Genomic DNA, 19638 nt, shown 5'->3' with positions numbered 1-19638 from the left:
GGAGAAATTAGACTTTTGCCATAGCTTTTACCMTGATTATATKAAATTTTTGGACTACAGTTTTTACSTRTTCTGTTGGTCAAGTGCTGCAGTGTAAATGAACACATATTAACGTAATCTTGGTGTGTGCTAGATTAAGCAAATAGCAACTGACAGAAAATGCTGAGACACTTACAGTCCTGAGCAGATCAGGCTGTAAGTGCCTCTTAAAAAAAATCCTGACAGTGTTTTTAAAGTATCACTTGTCCTGCTTTGAGATTTCACAGGTTTTATGCTAGGTAAAGCTTTCATTTCTGTTTTTGTGGTGATTGTGGTGTACATATTTATTTACAAGTCAGGAGGAGTGCTGGGACCCTTGTCTCATACTCTGATATTCCTACTTGATGAGTCCCCAGCTCCTGTGTTTTGAGCCCTTTATTCATTGCTTTCTAGTTCACCCAAAGCAGGAAGGTCTTTTTCTTTCTACTAATAGAAGGGAGTTTTCACCTTTSTCACCACCTTCAAGGGAGGTAACATGCAGAAATAAATACCTTCTGTAGCCTTTCCCATGCTGACAAATTCCAAATTTGAGCCTTAGCTGCAATATTGTATCAATGAACATGGAGGCTCCAGTTAAATATATAAACCAATATGATAAATATTTAAATGAGCAGTACCATTATTCTTCTGTAGTACAGAGCTTCTGTAGTTGGGCCACTGCTCTGACTCCTGCCTGTGGTTAATCCAGGTAGAGAAGATGCCTTTTTCATCCTCTTTGTCAGCAACATTCATGTTTCCCCAATTTTAGGCACTCAGGACCTGTGCCAGTCCACTGAGTGCCCTGGGGAGTGTGCTGCTATCTCAAGGGACACAGTCAAATTCAGGGAGCTTCACACACATGGCAGTTGTTGTCATCATCTTCAAAATCTCAAATATGAGAGGGAGAAAAAAAAWGATAATTTTACTTGCTTCTAGATGAGAATCCAGTTTTAATCTGAAAGACTGGCAAGAGAAGCAATTTGTGTTGTCAGGAGAAAGAGCACGAGTTCTTACACTGCTTGTTTGGAGGATCTCCAGCCAGAATTGTCCCATATTTTTATCTGTGGTGGTGTTAGGACAAATCTGAGATCCCAGAGAGCAGCAAGGCTTCAGTGATGGGTGAAGATGCAGAAATGCAGAGTCAGTTGCTGTGCATGTTTCATACCTTTGGGCAATTTTGGCTGGTATCCTCCAAAACTCCAGCACCACCTCAAAGCCAGCCGACAAATGAGAGTAACGATTTAATTGTYTGGCTCACAATAATCAGCACAGACTTGTGTTCTTGCCTTGAGGGCTTTTGTGTAGGAGTGGTGGAAAGGAGAATTGCTTAGAATAGAACTGAAGCTTGTGAGCTGTGGCAGAGTAACAACTGTCCAAAGCAGGGGGAGAGATCTTTCAGTTTTCCTTGCACTCTGGCTCCCTGATGATCCCATCCAAGAAATGCTCAGTGGAAATATTTGGCATCCATTAAAGAACTGCTTTYGTCACACAAAATGACATTTTGGTCTGTTCTGGTTCATCTATTTCAAATTATTTAGGGAGGAAGATTTGTCTCAAAAGAAAAATCGCTAAGATTTTGGGATAATGTGTCTTGTATRAACCTTGGCCTCAAGGGAAAAGTAGCAAAATAAATAATGCTTTTATGGGCATGAGSTTTTGCTGCACTTTATGTGCTTAAGAACTTCACTGAACAAAACACTATAAGCTGTAGGCAGTTTTGGGGAGTAATTTATATTTTAACATGGCATGAGGCTTTTATTCACAGTTTGTTTTCCAGAAATTGTTGGGCTTAAGTCATAATGCTGCTTTAAAAGTTACCACTTCCAAAAGCACAGCAGCTTTCAGTAACTGAAGTGGCAYTGCTGATTTTAGAAACTGATTTCACTGATTTTTGTATGAGGAAGAATCTCAATTTAAGACTTGATTTGCAAGTTTACTTTTTACAAGTTGTAAAAGGATTTTTTTTCAAGCTGTGTAGAAAAACCTCACAAAAATCCATCTTGGTATCCTCCTACTTGATAATATTAATGTAGCAGAAATTGCTGTTAAGATCTGTGATCTTAGTTGCTGTCCTGAAAAATAGATCCATAAATAGATCTCTTCCAGCAGAGAAATGTCTTGCTCTGGTGAGTGTTTGCTATCTGGTCAGTACTTGTGGTGCACCTGCAGCCCAAGATCTCAGTGCCCACCACTGCTGTTGAACAGGTTGGAAAGCATTTTTATTGTCCTTTGCTTCCACATATAGAATTCTAATTAGAGTACTGCAATTAGGCCCATCCTGTGCTGTTTTAAGTATTTGAACCATCTCTTTGGTTGCTTAAGAAGGATGATCTGAAACTCCAGGTCTTTGATCCACCTCAGTGTAGTTTGTGAGTTCCAGTTGTGTGTTTTCATTTSTGGGCTGGGTTCTGAGCAGTGCAGAGTCAGACTCAGCCACCCAGCACCTTCTGGAGAGTTGCTCAAATTGATCTCACTGAAACACAAATCTGACTTTGTTGACRTTAATTTATTCTGTATGTCGTGATAAATTGAATTTGCATCTTGAAATCTTGCTGCAAGCTGCTGAGAGAAACCTGAAGAGCCACATTTGTTTGGGAATGTTCCAGGACTTGTCCCAGTGTGTTTGTCCCTTATCAGCTGAGACACCGGTTTTGCTTGTTTGTGTTTAAGATTCTGGCAGTGTCTACCYGACAACATTTAGCTTTGTGAAGCTGAATCTCTGCTCTGGAGCTATTTATAATCTTTCCTTACAGATRCTTGTCATTTCTCTAATATCTGGTCCTACAGTTTCCTTGTATTCCCCTGCATGCTGCTGTGTTCTTAGTCTCTGTGTGCCCTAACCAGTCCACTAATTTTTACTCCCTGTTACTCTTTTCAGTATTTTCTTACTTTGAAAGGCTCCTCATTAAGCAGGAACATTTGTAAATTTGGAGTAGCACTAGTAGACAGAAAACTGATACAAACCTTTTTTACAAGTAGTTTTATTACTAATTCCTTGTGTAACTGATTTGACTTCCAAGGAGGACGTGGATTGTATGGAAGACTTTAAAGGATGCTTCAGTCWAGGATTTTGCATTGATGCTTCAGGATTTTACATTTTTAAAATCTGTTTACTATATACCTTTATATATCAGTGTTATTCCACCTCTAACCATTCCACCTCTGCCCTAGGTTACTTGCCCAACAGCATCCATGCAGTGGAGGCAATGCTGGCCGCTGCGAGCATTGGTGCCATCTGGAGTTCCACATCCCCAGACTTTGGCATTAACGTGAGTAACCTCGGTGCCTGTGCAGAGCAGCCCTCGCTGTGTCTCAGATCCATGCCAGGGTGATAAATTCCCGTGGCAGATGGATTTTGTTCCCTTCAGTCCTGCTGCCACCTCCTGGCACAGCTGAGCACTCCGAGCTCTTTGCAGCTGCACAAAGCCCTCGCTTTCCACTGTCAGTACTGATTTGCAGCTTGGTGATTTGAGCAGCTTTAGCTCCTYGCTGTTGGGATATTTTCAGATGGATTCCTTAATCTGGGTGATCATTTATTACATTAAATATGCAAATGAGCAGCAGTGCAACAAAGTTGTCCGAGGTTTGGCTCTTCTCCCTAAATCCTGCCCCATGCTGCTTAGCCATGCTTCAGTTTCTTTACCTGAGTCGTCCCATCCTTTTTCTCCTGTGAGGGTGAACTCAGCACCGCCCTGGTTGCTCTTTTCCAGAGGTTTTATTTGCCAGCAGTGATAAATTTCATGCTAACATCACTAACCTGATTAACTCTTTTTAGTGTAGAGATAAATGCTGTGTGTGAAATCGTGACATCCAAACATTTGTGCCCTGGAAGCTTTGGTAGTATATTCTGCTTCCTTTGGAAAGYTTTTAGCACATGACAACAACAAATCTAAATCACTTCTAAGAGGGCTATTGAACCTTTTATCTGAAAGTTTATATATAAAAAATATACTGTTTTAAAAAAGATTTAAAATGTTTTTAAATAACGCATTCAACTTTGGTGTTTACCCCAGTGCTGGGAAAATGTATGGAATGGTCCTTCCTGGATTAGCACTAGAGGGCAGCAGCATTCCATGTTCTAGCCTTGAGGATATATCATTGGGRAAAAAAATGATTAAAAAAATCATTACAGCATGTAATGATCAATCTGTTCTACAAATATTTTCTGCTTGCTCAGAAAATGATGGTATGGAGTATTTTCTGTGCAATGTGATTCGATCTCTCGTCTGGGRGAAGATTGTTCATTTTACTTGCATTACAAAGGACTGGTATGTTTTCTGCCCGTGTTGTTCTGCTGCTGTTTTCAGTGCCCAGCTTYTAGGTTTTTGTGATAGTTTTTTAATGAAACTTGGTCTCGGAGCTGCAGTGCCATCAATATCATTTATTTTCCTCTGGCAGTGTGTGTTGGCATGAATTCAAATCTGAAAATCCTGAGGGAGATCAGCAGAAGCCCTCAGAGACATTTCCACCCTAAGGAAAAGCTATTCCTCCTTCTGTGAAGTTGCATTAATCCTATTAATACAAACCAAGATTTTTATGCTTGGAGAAACAGTGCAGCTTTTTCAACATTYTGAAGTCCAATTGTGTTTGTATGTTTTGTGTAGCTTAGAAATGTCACTCCTCAGAGCTGCCCACACTCTGCAGGCTCTGAATGCCACCCTCCAAGCACCAAGGAATTCTGCTGTCACAGAGCCACTGAGCTCCCTCCTTCCCTCCCACGCACAACTCCACTCTTGGCAGCTGCTGCTTCATTTCTCTGGTCCCTGTTATCCATTCCCAGAAATTATTGGGAATGGGGCACTGTGGCCTGTGTGTGTGGAATGGTTGGATGTGTAAGTTTATAAAGAAACTCTGTTCTCAGAGCTGCTGAGGAGCCTTTGGTGAGCTCCAGCACAGCTCCAGTCATGAGGCCCTGCACAATTTTTTGGACTGAACTGGAGGCTCATGGATGAGAATGAGCCATATCTGCTACACCTGAGCTTTTTGTGGAAGGAATTCCTCCTGAGCCATCTGGTTGGATTAAAGTTCCAGTGTAGCAATTACATGTTCCATCTGTTTGTACTGCCTTTGTATCATAGCAGGCTGCCCTGTGGGATTTGGTCCTGCCWGTGCTAATGAATCTAACTGGGTGTGTTAGCAGCTTTGGTAGGACCCTGACAACTGGAGCCATCTCTGTTTCTGCTTCACACTTCTCTTCAGATTTGATTCTTGTGTTTAGAGTACCCTTAGTTCTCGTTGGTCTTAATTTTTAAACATCAGGCAGCAGGGAAATGGGCTGTGTGTGCTCTGCACTCAGCAGGAGGATATGTACACACAYAAAAATGCACACAGCACGTGTGGGGCTGCTTTGGAAAATGGTACAGAGAAGGAGGCATGAAAATGTATCCAAGAAGCAGGAAATGTGACTTCATACTCCCTTGGAGAGTAACTGTAGTATATTAGTTAAATCTCCATTTCTGAATTTGTTAGTAACAGATTCTGGTGATGTGTTTGAAAGTGATAGATAAATTTGAATGTCACTGCATTGTCACTGTATCTTCTTATAATGTGAAAAAGAAGAAAACAACAGCTTTTCATCCTATCAAAGATGTGATATACTCAACACATACATTTTTATTTAGCCATTCCCCCATACCTTACCTGTGGTGTTCAGTAATTTTTCCTGGGGAGACAGCATGGAGAAGTTGTCAGGACAGGACTCCTGTCCTTTTGCAGCAGATTTTCTTGCAATTCTGAAGCAGCCCAACTTGGAAAGGAATTTAACAGAGATGAGTTGATTGTGATGTTTTTGTATTCATCTTCTGATTTGGTAATAATTTGTTTCTCATTTTGGCTGTGAAGCAGAGGGCAAAATAGAAAACAGAAGAATAATGAATRCTGGGAAGAATAAGCAGATGACTCAAGTCTGATTTCTGCAACATGATTTAGGAGATTGTTCTTGAGCAGTTAGCTGACAATTTTACAGTATTGTGTAATCTTGTAGTTCTTAATGCTTCAAGTAATGGAGCTAGAGAGGTTTGAACATCAGTGTGCTGAGAGCTTTTATTGAAAGGATTTGCTTCTTGCTGTTGAATACAAAAAGATCCATTTCTGGTAGGCTGCTGCATGTGGTGTACATGGAAAAAAGTAAATGCCACAATAGTTTTAATCTCAAAAAGGATGATAGCTGTGGCAAATTCCTGAGCGCAGTATAAGCTGGAGGAGACACCTGAAGATTTAGCATTTGAATGTTTTGTGCCACAGAGATTCTAAAGGAGCTGTGGTRTCTTTTGTTGGTAGTCCATGTGTGTTCAGTATCAATTTATTTCACTAAAAAACAGTGGTGCAGTTTCCTCTGCTAATGGTGGCAGAACAAAGCTGCCAGTTCTTGTCAAGGGCCACCTCTCCATGTGAATGCATCTCCCCCCAGATTGGTGTTTGTTTCCCCAGTGCAGACCCCAAAAAAACCCATGAGGGTTCTCAGAGCAGCCTTGGGGGTGTGAAACTCCTTCCTGCAGGTGCAGCCAGGATTCCTGAGCCCCTTGGTGTAAATTCAGTGCCCAGCTCCTCACATCACAGCTGCTTGTTCTCTTTACCTGATCCTACACCTGACATGCAAGGGAATTTTTTTGGCTCTTCCATAAAGGGTATTCTGTGACTGTGGGATTTTATCATTGATTGATCTGCTTGGGGATCATGGAATAGATTTAGTTGTACTTCAGAGATCTTGTGTGAGTGAAAGACAACCATCTTTTAACTACTCTTCTGTTAATTCCTGTGCTTATTCCTTRCCTGAATTGAAGTTTGCATTTAGCACCCACTGAAGTTTCCTGCTGTAGCAGTTAATTTCATGGTTTTAACACATTTTTCTCTTTGTCCCTAGGGCGTACTGGACAGATTTTCCCAAATTCAGCCTAAGCTCATCTTCTCTGTCGAAGCTGTTATATACAATGGCAAAGAACACAACCACTTAGAAAAGCTGCTGAGGGTGGTAAAAGGTATTTCACTGCATCCCACCTGGGCTGTGATTCTGGGAGCWCTCAGAGCCTGCCCTGCCACTGCTTTTTGCTGTCCTTCCTCCTTTACAGTGTCACTGTGGCCACTTGTATCTTCAGAACAGAGTTGGGTGTAACTGAATGGTCTTTTTCTGTAATTTTAACAATCTTCTGCTTGCTTAACTTTAATAGATCATCAGAAATCAGCCAACAGTAAAAGCAGTGGAATGGGGGCTGATGATTGTGTTTTTAAGCTCAAGCAAAGTGCTGCTGGAGACGAATGGGGAAGTATTACAGCACTAAAGCTTGCAGATTTACACATAAAAGGGAGGCAGCATTGAGGAAATTACATCTTGGCTAACCATTTAGTCTTCTGGGGTTTCAATACCCAGTGCATCAGAATTATTTCTGTTACTTAGTGCATTACATGGTATGATTCAGTCRGGTAGAAAAGACCTTTAGTTATGTAACTGAAGGTAGGAAATAATTCTTTTCTTCCTTCTTCCAGGGCTTCCAGACCTAAAAAAAGTGGTGGTGATTCCATATGTATCTTCAAGAGAAACCATAGATATTTCTAAGATTCCAAACAGGTAATGGCAGCACTACTGGGTACAGAGGCAATCTTATGTTTGGGCTGTGGTAACACTTTCAGAAATTTTTGAAATGTTCCTTTTTTTCCTCCCCTTTCTTACACAGTGTCTTTCTAGAAGATTTCCTTGCCACTGGGAAAGGAGACCAGGCTCCCCAGCTGGAGTTTGAGCAGCTGCCTTTCAGTCATCCTCTCTTTATCATGTATTCTTCTGGCACCACAGGGGCACCYAAATGCATGGTTCACTCAGCAGGGGTATGTCCTCCCTCCTTGGGTTACATTTTTCCTTTAACAGTTTCACACCATCATGTTTTAAGGAAGAGTTGATTGCTGACAGTTTTTCAGTAGTTTGCAGTGAACCTTTTTATTTATTAGTGGCTGTTTGAAAGCAGGTGTGGGTTGGTAAGGATATAAAATACACGGGTTTAGAGATCAGTGGAGACTTTTCAGATGCCAGGTGTTTCCTGGGAGCAATGTCATCTACAAAAGCACCAGTAGGAATAGCCTGAYTGATACTTGAAGAAAAGTCAAACAACTTGAATTGGGTTTTTCCAACTGATTTTTGGATACTGTTAGTTTGAGCCCCATAGGGAGCTTGCAGTTTGTATTTAGTTAATTATTTATCTTGACCTTTACTTCATGATTATCAGTTCATCCTCATCAATCTTTTTTTTAAGGCAGAAGGCCAGAAGGTTGGCATCTCCTTGAGTGTAGGTTTTGCTTTGTGCCTGAGACAGTGTCTTGTTGTGGCTAAAGGTAATATCTGATTTTGGTGCCAAAATGACTTTTGTTCACATGCTTTCCACTTACTGCTGATGTTCTAAAGCTCTTAAAGTAGAGATACTGACTGCAGCAGTGTTGAAACTTTAATTCTGCTCTAATATAATCCTTGATAGAAAGGAGGTTTTTTTCCCCTTCAGGCAGGCAGGATGTGTTGTCCAGGGCATTTGTAYAAATGGAACTGCACAATTGTTAGCCAGAGTCCATCACTTGTGCTGTTTGCTCTGCAAGTCAGGGTGAGCATCCTGCAGGGCTGGGTGGCCTGAGGGCAGGATCCTTTGATGCTGTGCCCATAATGTTCGTGTTCTTGCCTCTCTTTGATGGCAAGGACTGGAGGATTTGCCTGCAGACAAATCCCCTGCTGCCTGTAAACACTCAGCTTTAGGTATTATCAGTCGGAGATCATACCAGGCAGCACGTGACACACAAAATGGTCCCTTTGGGACACGAATCCAGTGTTTGTGAAGAAGAAAGGAGGAGGATTTTCAAGTTTGACAGCTGTTTTGAAGCTCTGCTGGCTGTAGACTGGTTAAGTACTTGCAGAGGTGGATTAGCAAAAACAGGACAGGTATTTTGTTCAGTGATGCRTGATAAACAGTGGAGATGAAAAATTGATGTGGATCAGACAATAGGACTTTTCTCTTGCAAAGTTCTTTTCCCTTGTTACCTGTGTGAGCTTGCCCTGAATCATGGCTCTGCTCTCCAGCTGAATCACAGAGCTACCTTAGAGTTTAAGTCCTGACTACTCATCCTTGCTGGGGAGGAGAGCAGGGGATGGATGGATGGATGAATAGGATCTGTTTGTGATGATTCTGTTCCCACTGAGCAGCTCTGTAGTTATGGTGCAGGGTGATTTTTTTTTTTCTTCTGGTGCTAACACCTCTGGCCTAAAAGCAAATTATTGCATTAGAGACTTCAGTGTTTGCATGCATTGTATGTCAGTTTGAATAGGGCTGCACAGAGTCCATGCAAATAAATTCTTAAATTCTTTTACACACTTGATTTGGTTTGTCTGTTTGCTCTTGACTTAGTCTTGTTTCCACTGGGATTAATAGGACGATTCGCATTGATTTGATTTTTAGAAAAGCAGAATTAGCCCACTGTCTTTGTCTCATTTTCCAGCCTTAGATTAAGCCAAGTTTGTTTTTGGTAGTTAAMACAGCAAGATGAGATGACATTTCAGTGAAGACATTTCAATTATTGTGTATTTATGGCGTGCTTCAATGCTGTGCTGTTACTGTACTGATTTTAGATGCCAATAGGCAGCTTACTTCAAATTTACAACAAGTTTATCTAATTCTGCAGTAGGTTTTTGGTATGCTGTTCTTTAGAACAGCTCTGCCTCCTCCCAGTCCCTTTGTTTCCAGGCTGAGATGTACCAGGTTTTGCAGGGAAATTGTGCATAGCCTGTACCTAAAGTCATTGTTGAAAGTCTCCTTTTTGTTCCAAAACTGAAGTAGCAAAAACTAAACGAAGGGAAAAGAAAACCAATATTTACTTTAATTGAATTTGACTTTTTATTTTTCTATTTTGTGCGGCTCTTTCAGAARCTCCTGCAGGGACAATGTGCTTTCCTTTACAAATGCAGTAATTATGTTAACACCAGCAATTCTTYTGGCAACCTTAACAATTCAGTTTGACACAATGTTTCTACATCCCGATTTTTTGGGTGATTTTCAGCTGTGGAAGGTGGTAGTTATAGCTAGGTGGCAGCGTTGTGCCAGCTGAGGCTGTTCAAACSGCAGTAGGTGAATTCAGACCTGATTCCTTTGAGCGCTGAAGTGAAAATAAGATTTACTYCTTTATTTTTATTTAATGTTTTCTGCTTTTTTTTCCTCCCGAAGCGTGTGCTAGTTTTATGACTCTCCTTTTTCATTTCGAGTGTTTATCTGTAATCTGTTTTCTTTCGGTGTAAATCTTGTTTCATGCTTATGAGGCTCCTAATAGTTTTGCTGTGACTCCTTGCATAAATGCAAAAACCATTTTTTATTTTAACACCGGCCACATTAATTTGTCACTGCAGTGAAGTGACTTAATGAAGTAGTCTGTAAATTTATTTATCCTAGCAAGTTATGCTTTAATGATGATCAGGAAAGTGGTTTAGCAACATTTCCAACAAAAGGGAGTAATACATTTAAGGACATTATTAATATTGATGCTGTGAGCAGTGAGATATTTCACATTGCAAGTCACTCCAGTGTTTACAAGAGATCTGTATTGTCAGGTCTTTTATCTCCTAAATGTTAATAGATACGAGAATTTGGATACACAGTGCTAATGTTTAGCAGCTGCTGCAGTTTATAGCAGCTCTCAGTCCTTCATTCCTCCCAAATACACTGAAAATGAAACTGTCAGAGGGCTTCTCTTGGAAAATCTGACTGCTAAAAGCCTGCTGTTAAAATTAGGGTCTGCATGGAGTGCTCTGCAGCTCTGATGGCTCTGTGGAGTTGGAAGTGAAGGAAGTTGTTTATTCCATGGATTAAAAGTGATGTGCAGTGGGAATTGCTGAGGTCTAATGAGAGAGGCTGGAAAGTTATGTGAGAAAATGGAGCCTGCAATTGCTGCTGCTGTCGATAGGCCCTGGGATTTGCTTCAGTTGTAGTTAAAGGCAATGCTTGCTTTAATCCTGGAGTACCTCCTGCAGAGTATTGACTGTGTTAGTATTTTTAAAGTCTTAATGTGCTGTCAGAGTTTTGCTTTTCATTTATGTGATCTTGTATTTCCCTCTCKCTCTTTTTCCAGGGTACCCTGATACAGCACCTGAAGGAACACATTCTTCATGGCAACATGACCAGCAATGATGTGATCATGTACTACACAACGGCAAGTGGGCCTTAAGGCATTTTTAAAAACACTGCARTATGTTTTTCCTATAAAGATGGGACAGCTGCTCATACAAATCCACAAGTGCATTTTTTTTCCCTGTGTGTTAAATGTTTTTACTGCAAGGGATTGTCCTGCCTGAGTTAAAAATAGMAAATCAGGTGAAATAAAATGCAACAGGGACCTTTCTGATGAAAGCTCAAASCCATGTTAAATGTTCCTGACCTAGCTGGTGAGGAAAATGGATTGATTTTTAGTCTCTTAGGTTTTATTGATCAAGCTGCCTCATCAATATCACCTGCAAATCAGATTCCACCTTCCTGCAGGGCTAGGTCATACMGAAGATGAGAATTTCTGTAATGTCTTTGTTTTGGTTATGAGGAAAGAATCTGCCCAGCTCTTAAGCTTGCTAAAGCAGAGGGGGTAAACCTCATCTGTGCAGTTCAGTTATGTGGTGGGGGTGTTTTTTTTTTTAAAGCTGTGATAAAAATGATTCCTAGGACTTACATTCCTGTAGCATTTTGAGAAGGCTGATGTCTTTCCTCCTGAGTTCCTTTCTGAACTTTAACATGACTAGTCAGTTTGCAATATCTCCATGGAGGGATCATGGTAATTGCCTTGTCTCCAAGTTGTCCTGTCTCCTGACTCATGCTTTCAAGCTGTGTGTGCAGGGAGGCATGGAATCCCCATCTCATTAGGTATTTGTAGGGATCAGTTAGAKGAACATCCATCAGGAACACGCAGCTGATGCAGCCTTGGGACAGGTGAGAGGATAAGCTTCATTTGCTGAGTCTTAAATAATGTAAAAAGACAAAACCAGTGGTGTGGGTTTCACAGCAGGAAAACTTCAGGCAGGGGAGGCAGAGAGGAAGGTGGCACCTCTTGCACGAGGGCAGGATTGTGCTGTGCTCCAGGATCTGCCCCAGTCCATCCTTTCCCAGCTGCCTGTAGCTCCTGTGCCCCAGACAGCACTGCTGAATAAACTCAGAGACCAGAATAAACTCATGGAGATGCCTTCTCTCCCCCAGATCGGCTGGATGATGTGGAACTGGCTGGTGACTGCGCTTGCCACAGGAGCCTCAGTGGTCCTGTATGATGGATCTCCTCTAATTCCCTCTCCAAACGTGCTCTGGGACCTGACTGACAGGCTGGGGTATGTACACAGTGTKAAACAGGGTGATGGCATCTGCTCCTGTCACCATGACCCCATCCCAACACTTCCCTAAAGGGGCAGGAACTCACACACAGCATGACACAGTTGATCTTTAGACTCAGCCTTGAGTGGAACTGCTTTAAAAATTTGTACTAAAACCACTTTTGAGAGAGCAGGAGAGACAAAGAGCTGATTGTTTCAAATTGGAGTCAGGTATTAGAATTCCAGGCAAACAAAGACTTTTGGTTCAATAGTTTGCAAGAGCAGCCTTTTCAAAAGGCAGTAAKTGGGAGCAATCTGAAGAGTAATTTCTCAGCACATTCAGAACTTAGTAAATAAGAATTCTCTTTTCAAGCAGCTTAACATAAGATTTTAATACAGAACTTTGACTTAAAGATATAAATTTACTGAAAAGGCTCAGCAGGGTTGCTTATATTTTCATATTTTGATTTTTAATCTATAATGCCTAATTCTCCCTGACAAGCTGTTCAGTAATTGTTTTATTCCATCTTTTGTGCCTGAAAAGGGTCACAGCACCCTTTCTTGAAGCCTAAAGAAATGGCAGGTATCAGATAAACAGCTGTAAAACCCTGTGATTGCATTTAACTTTGCACACTTTGTTAAGCTTTGRTTTTTTGATTTGTTTTGTAACTTTCCTGTTTTGCCAACTGCATGTAAGGAGTTGATTTGAATTTTATTACCAGCAAAATGAGTGTCATTTTTAATTGATAATTAAACTTGTTTGTGGTGGAAAGTGGATGACAAAAGATTCACTTTCTGACTCTGCATAATTAATAATTCAAACTCCACTGTCTTTTGTGACATGTAATATTTAAAATCTGACATTTTGTCTCTGGCTATTAGAACTGAAGCTTAATGCCAAGTCAAAATGCTTCCATTAAAAAAAAAAAGAAGCACAAAAAAACCCACAAACTTCAGCCATGCTTCACCCCACAATAAAACCCTGGCAGAGCAACAGGCAGAAAAATTAGAATTGAGAAATAACCCATCTTATTTTTAAGCATTGTTTCCACATGCCAAAAGCAAGTGAAGATAAATGTGTCTGCATGTCTCACTTTTGTAATCTGGCGCTAAAAGCGGTGGCCATCTGGGTGGTACTTCATCATGCAGTCTGTTCCCAGCTCACTCATATGTTAAATATGTTAAAAAAAAAAAAGCCTTCAACATATGAAGACTACCTTATTCCCTGAAGATCTACCACACTTTGCTTCAGAGAGCATATTCTCGGGGTATCATCAGGATATCTCATCCTGCGTGGCAGGAATGACTCAAGTGGACAGGCATTAATGATGTGTTCAGGGGAATTGGTGGCTGCTGACTAAATGCAGCTCTGTAGCACTTGGAAGGAAATAAAGGGAGATTTGGCTCTACATGTGCTGTAGAGGAAGTGTCAAAGAGCTTAAAATAGAGAAGCATTTTGTATTCTAATGTAAAATAAGCGCTGATTTGAGGCATGGAAGGGAAGCGAGATGTTACACAAGAGTAAAAATAGTGCACATGGATGAGGTGCAGGGTAACTGAGGAGCAGTGGACTGTGGGCTCTTGGGCAGGGAAGCTTCCACCCCATGSCAGGGGCTGGAATGAGATGATCTTCAAGGTTCYTTYCARTCCAAACCATTCTGTGCCTTTCTGCTGCCGGATAAATTTCTCTATGCACTGATGTTTGTTCAAGTAGCCCATTCCTCCTTGAGTGGGGAGGCTTCCACCACAATGGCAAAGGCAGGAATCCCCTTTTGGGAGTGCTGAAATATCCCCTCTCCTTGCCTGGAACAGTGTCCAACCTTCCATCCTGCCCTTGGAGCAATCCAGCCTAGCAGGATTGCAGGATTACCTAGACAGGTATCTCCAGAAAATCAGGTTGCCATCCTAAAGTATTTTTTTTTCCTCAAACTATACCCTGAAAGTGCAGTTTTGATGTCTAAGACTGTACCAAGGCACTCCTGGAAAACTATGGCCCCTTCATAAAGTCAACATGATAACATTTTGTGATGCCTTTGGAGTCTTCTGCAGTTACAAATTCCTGTAAACRTAAGCGAATGTCTTTGTGAGATGGGAAAGCTTTGCTTAATATTTAAAGATAGAGTTAAAAGTTTCCAAGCTGCAGAAATGACATGTGATCTGACTGATTTTGATAGTTCAAAAGGATGTGCCTTGCACGTAGAAAGCTTTAAGAGGYTGCATTGTTTGTCTAATCCACGTACAGAGTAACAGCCTCTGCTCACTGCAGTGGGAATTGCAGGTCTTTAGAATCTTAGCATATTTAAATATGCAAAACATGTAAACTTTTTTCTCCCTCTAGGATCACCATCCTTGGAACGGGTGCAAAGTGGCTGGCTGTGCTAGAAGAGAAAAATTTAAAACCYTGTAAGCTTCAAAAAGCTGGTGAATCCCTTCTGTCCTCCCTCCTACCTTTCCTCTCCCGGTTCTGGCTCCCCATCTTCTCACAGTCCTTTGTGTAATTATTCAGGATTGTGGTGACAAATAGTTCTAAACTCTTGTAAAAATTCTGCCTCAACCTGTGTTTGATTTTTTTTCTCCTCTTTAAGGTGAAACCCACAATCTCCAAACACTCCACACTATCTTGTCTACGGGATCACCTCTCAAATCTCAAAGCTATGAGTATGTCTACAAACACATAAAAAGCAATGTCCTCCTGGGATCCATTTCAGGTGAGGCTTTTATGCTGCAGCATCTCAGTAATTCTCTTCATTGCCTGTGCAGCTCCTGCCTGTTTGTTTGTGCTGGAAGCTCAAACCTTGGGATCATTTGGGATTGGTTGTAGTTAAACTGGAATGAGCTGTCTTTTTAGTGCTGAGATTTTTCTGCATAATTCACTGTGCCATAATGAAAGTCAGACACTCCAAAGTGTTTTTGGTGCATGGTTTGGATTTTAAGTATGATCATTTATTTTGACTGGCTGTCCTTAGGGGTGGCAGGGTGAGATCAAGCAAAGAGTCTATTAACCTACAGAACATACTGTTCTGCAAATAGCTGACTTTAGCAGAAAATACCTCTCGGAGAGTTCCCATTTCACTTCTTCTGTGCCAAGTAATTGGCACTGCAGACAGGGTTTTTTTTTTTGTAGATTATATAATTAGAGAAATATCAAGCCCCCATGCTGTGCAGTTTGTTGTGAGCWGTGCTAGCTGAGGCAGCTTCTGGTCATGTAAGGTCTAGCACAGCACTCCCCATTTTGCTTTGTGACAAGGACTGACTTTTTCAGAGGGCTTTTAAACTCAGTTTGATTTTTAAAATGTAACTGTGCTGCTTCTGAAGTTATCTCAGACTCTGGGCTCAGTAAGAGTAGTGCTGAATCTAGAACTTGCTACTACACACATTAATAGACTCAAATGCAGAAGCCTATTTTTGAGAAAAGCTAGCATGATTGATTTGTGTCTTAATTCTCTWCCATGAAGTCCTAAAAAGACTATAAATATTCCAGTTAAGTAAGCACTTTGACAGTATCTATTTTTCTTGAGATAACTGTTCATCCTGAAGGCCTGGCTCCCCTCCTCCCATGCTAATAAGGAATAAAAGTTAAGTAAATGTTGAGTGAAATAGCTTCACTGGTTACTTTAAACTAATGAAAACAAACAAGAAAACATTTCTAAGTAATTCTGTAAATAACTGAAGTCTGTAAAGTAGGGCCTGTTTATTTTCCCTCTCCTATAAAGAGAAATCTCCTTAAATGAGATTAAAGAAACTGTTGAAAGGAGAGAAACTATGCCTTAAGGGATCGTTCTGCATGAAAGGCATGCACATATAAAAAGATATAWAAAGTGAGAAAGAAAACCTTTTATTAAAAGTCACAACATCCTAGATAATGCTGTTTGTTCTGTGCTGCTTAGTGTGGATCAGAAGTCTTTGGCAAAGACTGGCAGCTCCAGAGTTCTTGTGTAGTTTTCAGGTTTGCTTTTTTGCAAAAAAATACTGTCTATTCTAAATGGATTTCTTTTATTGTAGGTGGAACAGATATAATTTCGTGTTTCATGGGTCAGAATGTTACAGTTCCAGTTTACAAAGGAGAAATTCAGGCCAGAAATCTTGGAATGGCTGTAGAAGCATGGAATGATGAAGGTAACTGTGATACAAAATACTGTGCAGGCTTAAAAAATACAGTAGCTAGATGATGTTAATATTAACAACAAGTAGTAAGTGTAGATGCTCTTTGCATTGTTACTCTGTTATTTACAGAAAGGAAATGTGGAAAATTCCTCTTTTTTTTTTTTTTAACAGGAAAACCAGTTTGGGGTGAAAGTGGAGAGCTGGTTTGCACCAAGCCTATTCCCTGTCAGCCCACGCACTTCTGGAACGATGAGAATGGAAGCAAATACAGAAAGGCTTATTTTTCCAAATTCCCAGGTGTGTAATGAAGGGATTTGGGCATTGCAGACTGTAGGGGCAGGCACAGGTTTATTTGCTGCTGCCCAAGGACAGCCACATGTGCAGCTTTGAGTCCCTATTTCCAGGGTGAGAGCTCCACTGTGCATTTCATAATACCTCACTCTGTTTCTGGTGCTTTATTTTGAACAGAGATCCAAACAAAACCACTGAGGATCTCTGCAAATCTCCAATCCCATTGAGCTGCTGCTCTCATTAGGCAGGGATTTTTTAGGAGCAGGATCCCCAGCTGCTGTTTTTTGGATGTGGAAGCTTTGTTTTTATTTAATAAATAACAGTAATACAGGGTGGATTCACAAGAAAAGTTGGGAGATAACCATATAGGAAAATGGAATATGAAAATTTCAGGCATGTAAGCCTGACAGAAGTAAACAGAAAAATAAGTGTGACACTTTTAAGACAGAAATCACTGAGGTTCTGTCTGGACCCCTTTTCTGTCTCTTAAATGGGCTTAAGATTGTAACTTAAAATTGTAATTGAAGTTGGAAAATTGTCTTATGTGCAAATAATTGAGGTTGGTATTTTTCCTCAGAAAAAATTGAGTAAAATTGGGTTGTACTTCTGTTTTTGGCAGTCTGCTGTAGCATTATCAGTCTTAAATAGTAATAAAAAGTCAAATCTGATTTTKCATTATCACAAATCAAAGCAGTAAGCACAGAAGCTCCCTAARGAATTGTTGATATCTATTACACAAGCCCAGAAAGCTTCTTGTACAGAATTGTGCATAACAAAAAAAAAATGGATCAAGAAAGACTGGTGGCAATGTTGTTATTTTTGTGGAAGATGCTTTCAGTAATTGAAAACGTGGTGTTCAGAGCAGCTGTTCACTGGTTTTGTAAGGAAACAAGCAACCAGCAGATAACCTGGGGTTTGATCCTAATTTCTGAGCTGCTCCTGGGTGTTCTGGTTCTTTACAGTAAATGTAGAGTGGATTGTTTGTGTAGTTCAGTCCTTTTACATTTGCTGTGAGCAGTTCTCAGAGGATATCAGTTATATTTTTATGTATTTCACTGAGATAATGCCAGTTGATTTACACAATGTCTTCTGTGACTGATGAAGAAGAAATCTGCTGCTTAACCTTTGCCATTCTCCACCAGGTGTCTGGGCCCATGGTGATTACTGCAAAATTAACCCCAAGACTGGAGGAATTGTCATGCTGGGTCGCAGGTAGGGTGGAACTGTTTGGAATAAAAATAGAGTTAAATAAAAATAAAGAGTTAAAATTTGCRTCTTCACCTTGGAGTACAATGTATATAGTTCTCTCACCCTTGATAGCTTTATATGAATTTTATATTAGTTTTATTAAATCACATATTGTGGATTTCAACCCTTAAATTGGATTTGAGGGAAGGAAGCTCCTTTTGAGTTTCTACCCAACTTTTGTATTTATGACCACAAGACAATAGTGGATTTGGTTTTGTGTTCCATGGTTCATAATGGTCACAAGAGTTTGGATTGAGAGTGCAGCACATTCAGGGTGGTGAATTGGGGAAATTTTCTGGTCTTGACTTTGCCATCCACTTGTTTTACAGCAAAACTTCATTATCAGGTATTAAGTTTATCAGGTATTAAGTTGTGCCTGTGTCAGTGATCACAGACATTCAAGATCACAGTTGGGGCTGAGTTTACTGCTTTCATTTCAAAGTTGCTGTTTCAAACAAAGTTGAGGGAATTAATCATGTWGCTGTTCTCTGTACAGCTTCATTCTAATGAGCAAAATGCCTTTTTGACTCCAATTCTCTTACAATTCTGTTTCTAATGTCGTTTTGCTTTCACTGGAGAGACTTGGTTAATTGCATCAATTTTTCCTCTTCATCAAACTGTAAATCACATCTTAATGTTTCCTTGTTTTCCTTGTCTGTGATTTTTCAGTGATGGTACATTAAATCCAAATGGAGTAAGATTTGGAAGCTCTGAAATCTATAACATAGGTATGAAATCAACTTTCCACCTCTTTCAGCTGTGACATTGTTGCATTAAATCTAAACTTTAAGCATTATAAAGGTGTTTGGAGGGATTAAGTAAGAACCAACTTGCTGTTTTTTTCCAGTGAGACAGTACAGAGTATATTAATATCAGTAAAATTTGATTTTGCAAACTTCAAACTGGTTGTTTTCTTGAAGTATCTGTGGGGTGAGATGACTTGTACAAAAGCAATATTTTATGGAGCAAATAGCAGGGCCTCACAGACTTAACAATATCCTGCAGGTTTGTAAGAGAATACCCAACCTGTCAGGCTTTTTCTTTTTTTCACTAAAGGCAAGCCCTTGACACTTTTTATCGTACCTTTTGTGATAATTAGAAGTAGTTCTTGAGCTTGTGCTTTGCATTTCAAAGGCTGTGTTGTGACAGGTGGGGAAACTGTCCCTGCARAGGTGCTCATCTGAGGCTCAGGGAYCTGCTGCCTCCTGGTCCTTGTGCCATTGGACAAGAATACTAAAGGATATTTTTGTRTTTTCCCARAGTGGACATAGAGTATTTAAAAGAATTTCCWTTCTCATTCCCRTAAAATGCCAGTTTTGTTTTGAGCAAGATGATGGTGATTTGGTTACATATTAAGGTCATTTACTACCCGAATAACTRACTTATTTAGTAAAAACTGCACAAGGATTGCTTCCTAGTTCAGTAGMTTTACAGTTTTATATACTCAAGTAAGCAGATTAATAGCTAATCTCAAAGTCTGAAAAATTAAATGCTTGATCTCTGATTTTCGTCTGCTGTCTGTGCTGCAGTGGGGACTGTGAGGAAAGCCAGAGATGATGGTTTAGTGTAAAACGTTGTTATCTGTCCCAAAAGTTAGAGCAATTTTTTTTTTATATGGATCTAGATTTTCCCATGAGCAGGAGTTAAAATTTCAGAGCAGCCAGAGGGGGAAGCTC

At 40.3% G+C, this 19638-nt stretch overlaps 1 protein-coding gene across 1 annotated transcript in view; it reads left to right on the top strand.

The window, feature by feature from the left end:
- The window catches only part of AACS (acetoacetyl-CoA synthetase), a 35446-nt gene that overhangs the window by 11391 nt on the left and 4417 nt on the right, over positions 1–19638 (top strand). The window contains exons 5-16 of the mRNA XM_057378843.1: positions 3190–3287; positions 6881–6995; positions 7501–7582; positions 7689–7836; positions 11104–11184; positions 12213–12337; positions 14658–14722; positions 14905–15027; positions 16322–16435; positions 16595–16720; positions 17857–17926; positions 18632–18721. Of these exons, the coding sequence (XP_057234826.1) occupies positions 3190–3287; positions 6881–6995; positions 7501–7582; positions 7689–7836; positions 11104–11184; positions 12213–12337; positions 14658–14722; positions 14905–15027; positions 16322–16435; positions 16595–16720; positions 17857–17926; positions 18632–18721 (1237 nt within the window). The remainder of the gene's footprint in view (positions 1–3189; positions 3288–6880; positions 6996–7500; positions 7583–7688; positions 7837–11103; positions 11185–12212; positions 12338–14657; positions 14723–14904; positions 15028–16321; positions 16436–16594; positions 16721–17856; positions 17927–18631; positions 18722–19638) is intronic.

The sequence above is a fragment of the Malurus melanocephalus genome, unplaced genomic scaffold (assembly GCF_030028575.1).
Source record: "Malurus melanocephalus ecotype Western Australia unplaced genomic scaffold, MMel_1.1 scaffold_377, whole genome shotgun sequence".
Taxonomy (NCBI): domain Eukaryota; kingdom Metazoa; phylum Chordata; class Aves; order Passeriformes; family Maluridae; genus Malurus; species Malurus melanocephalus.
This window is presented reverse-complemented; position numbering and strand designations above follow the sequence as displayed.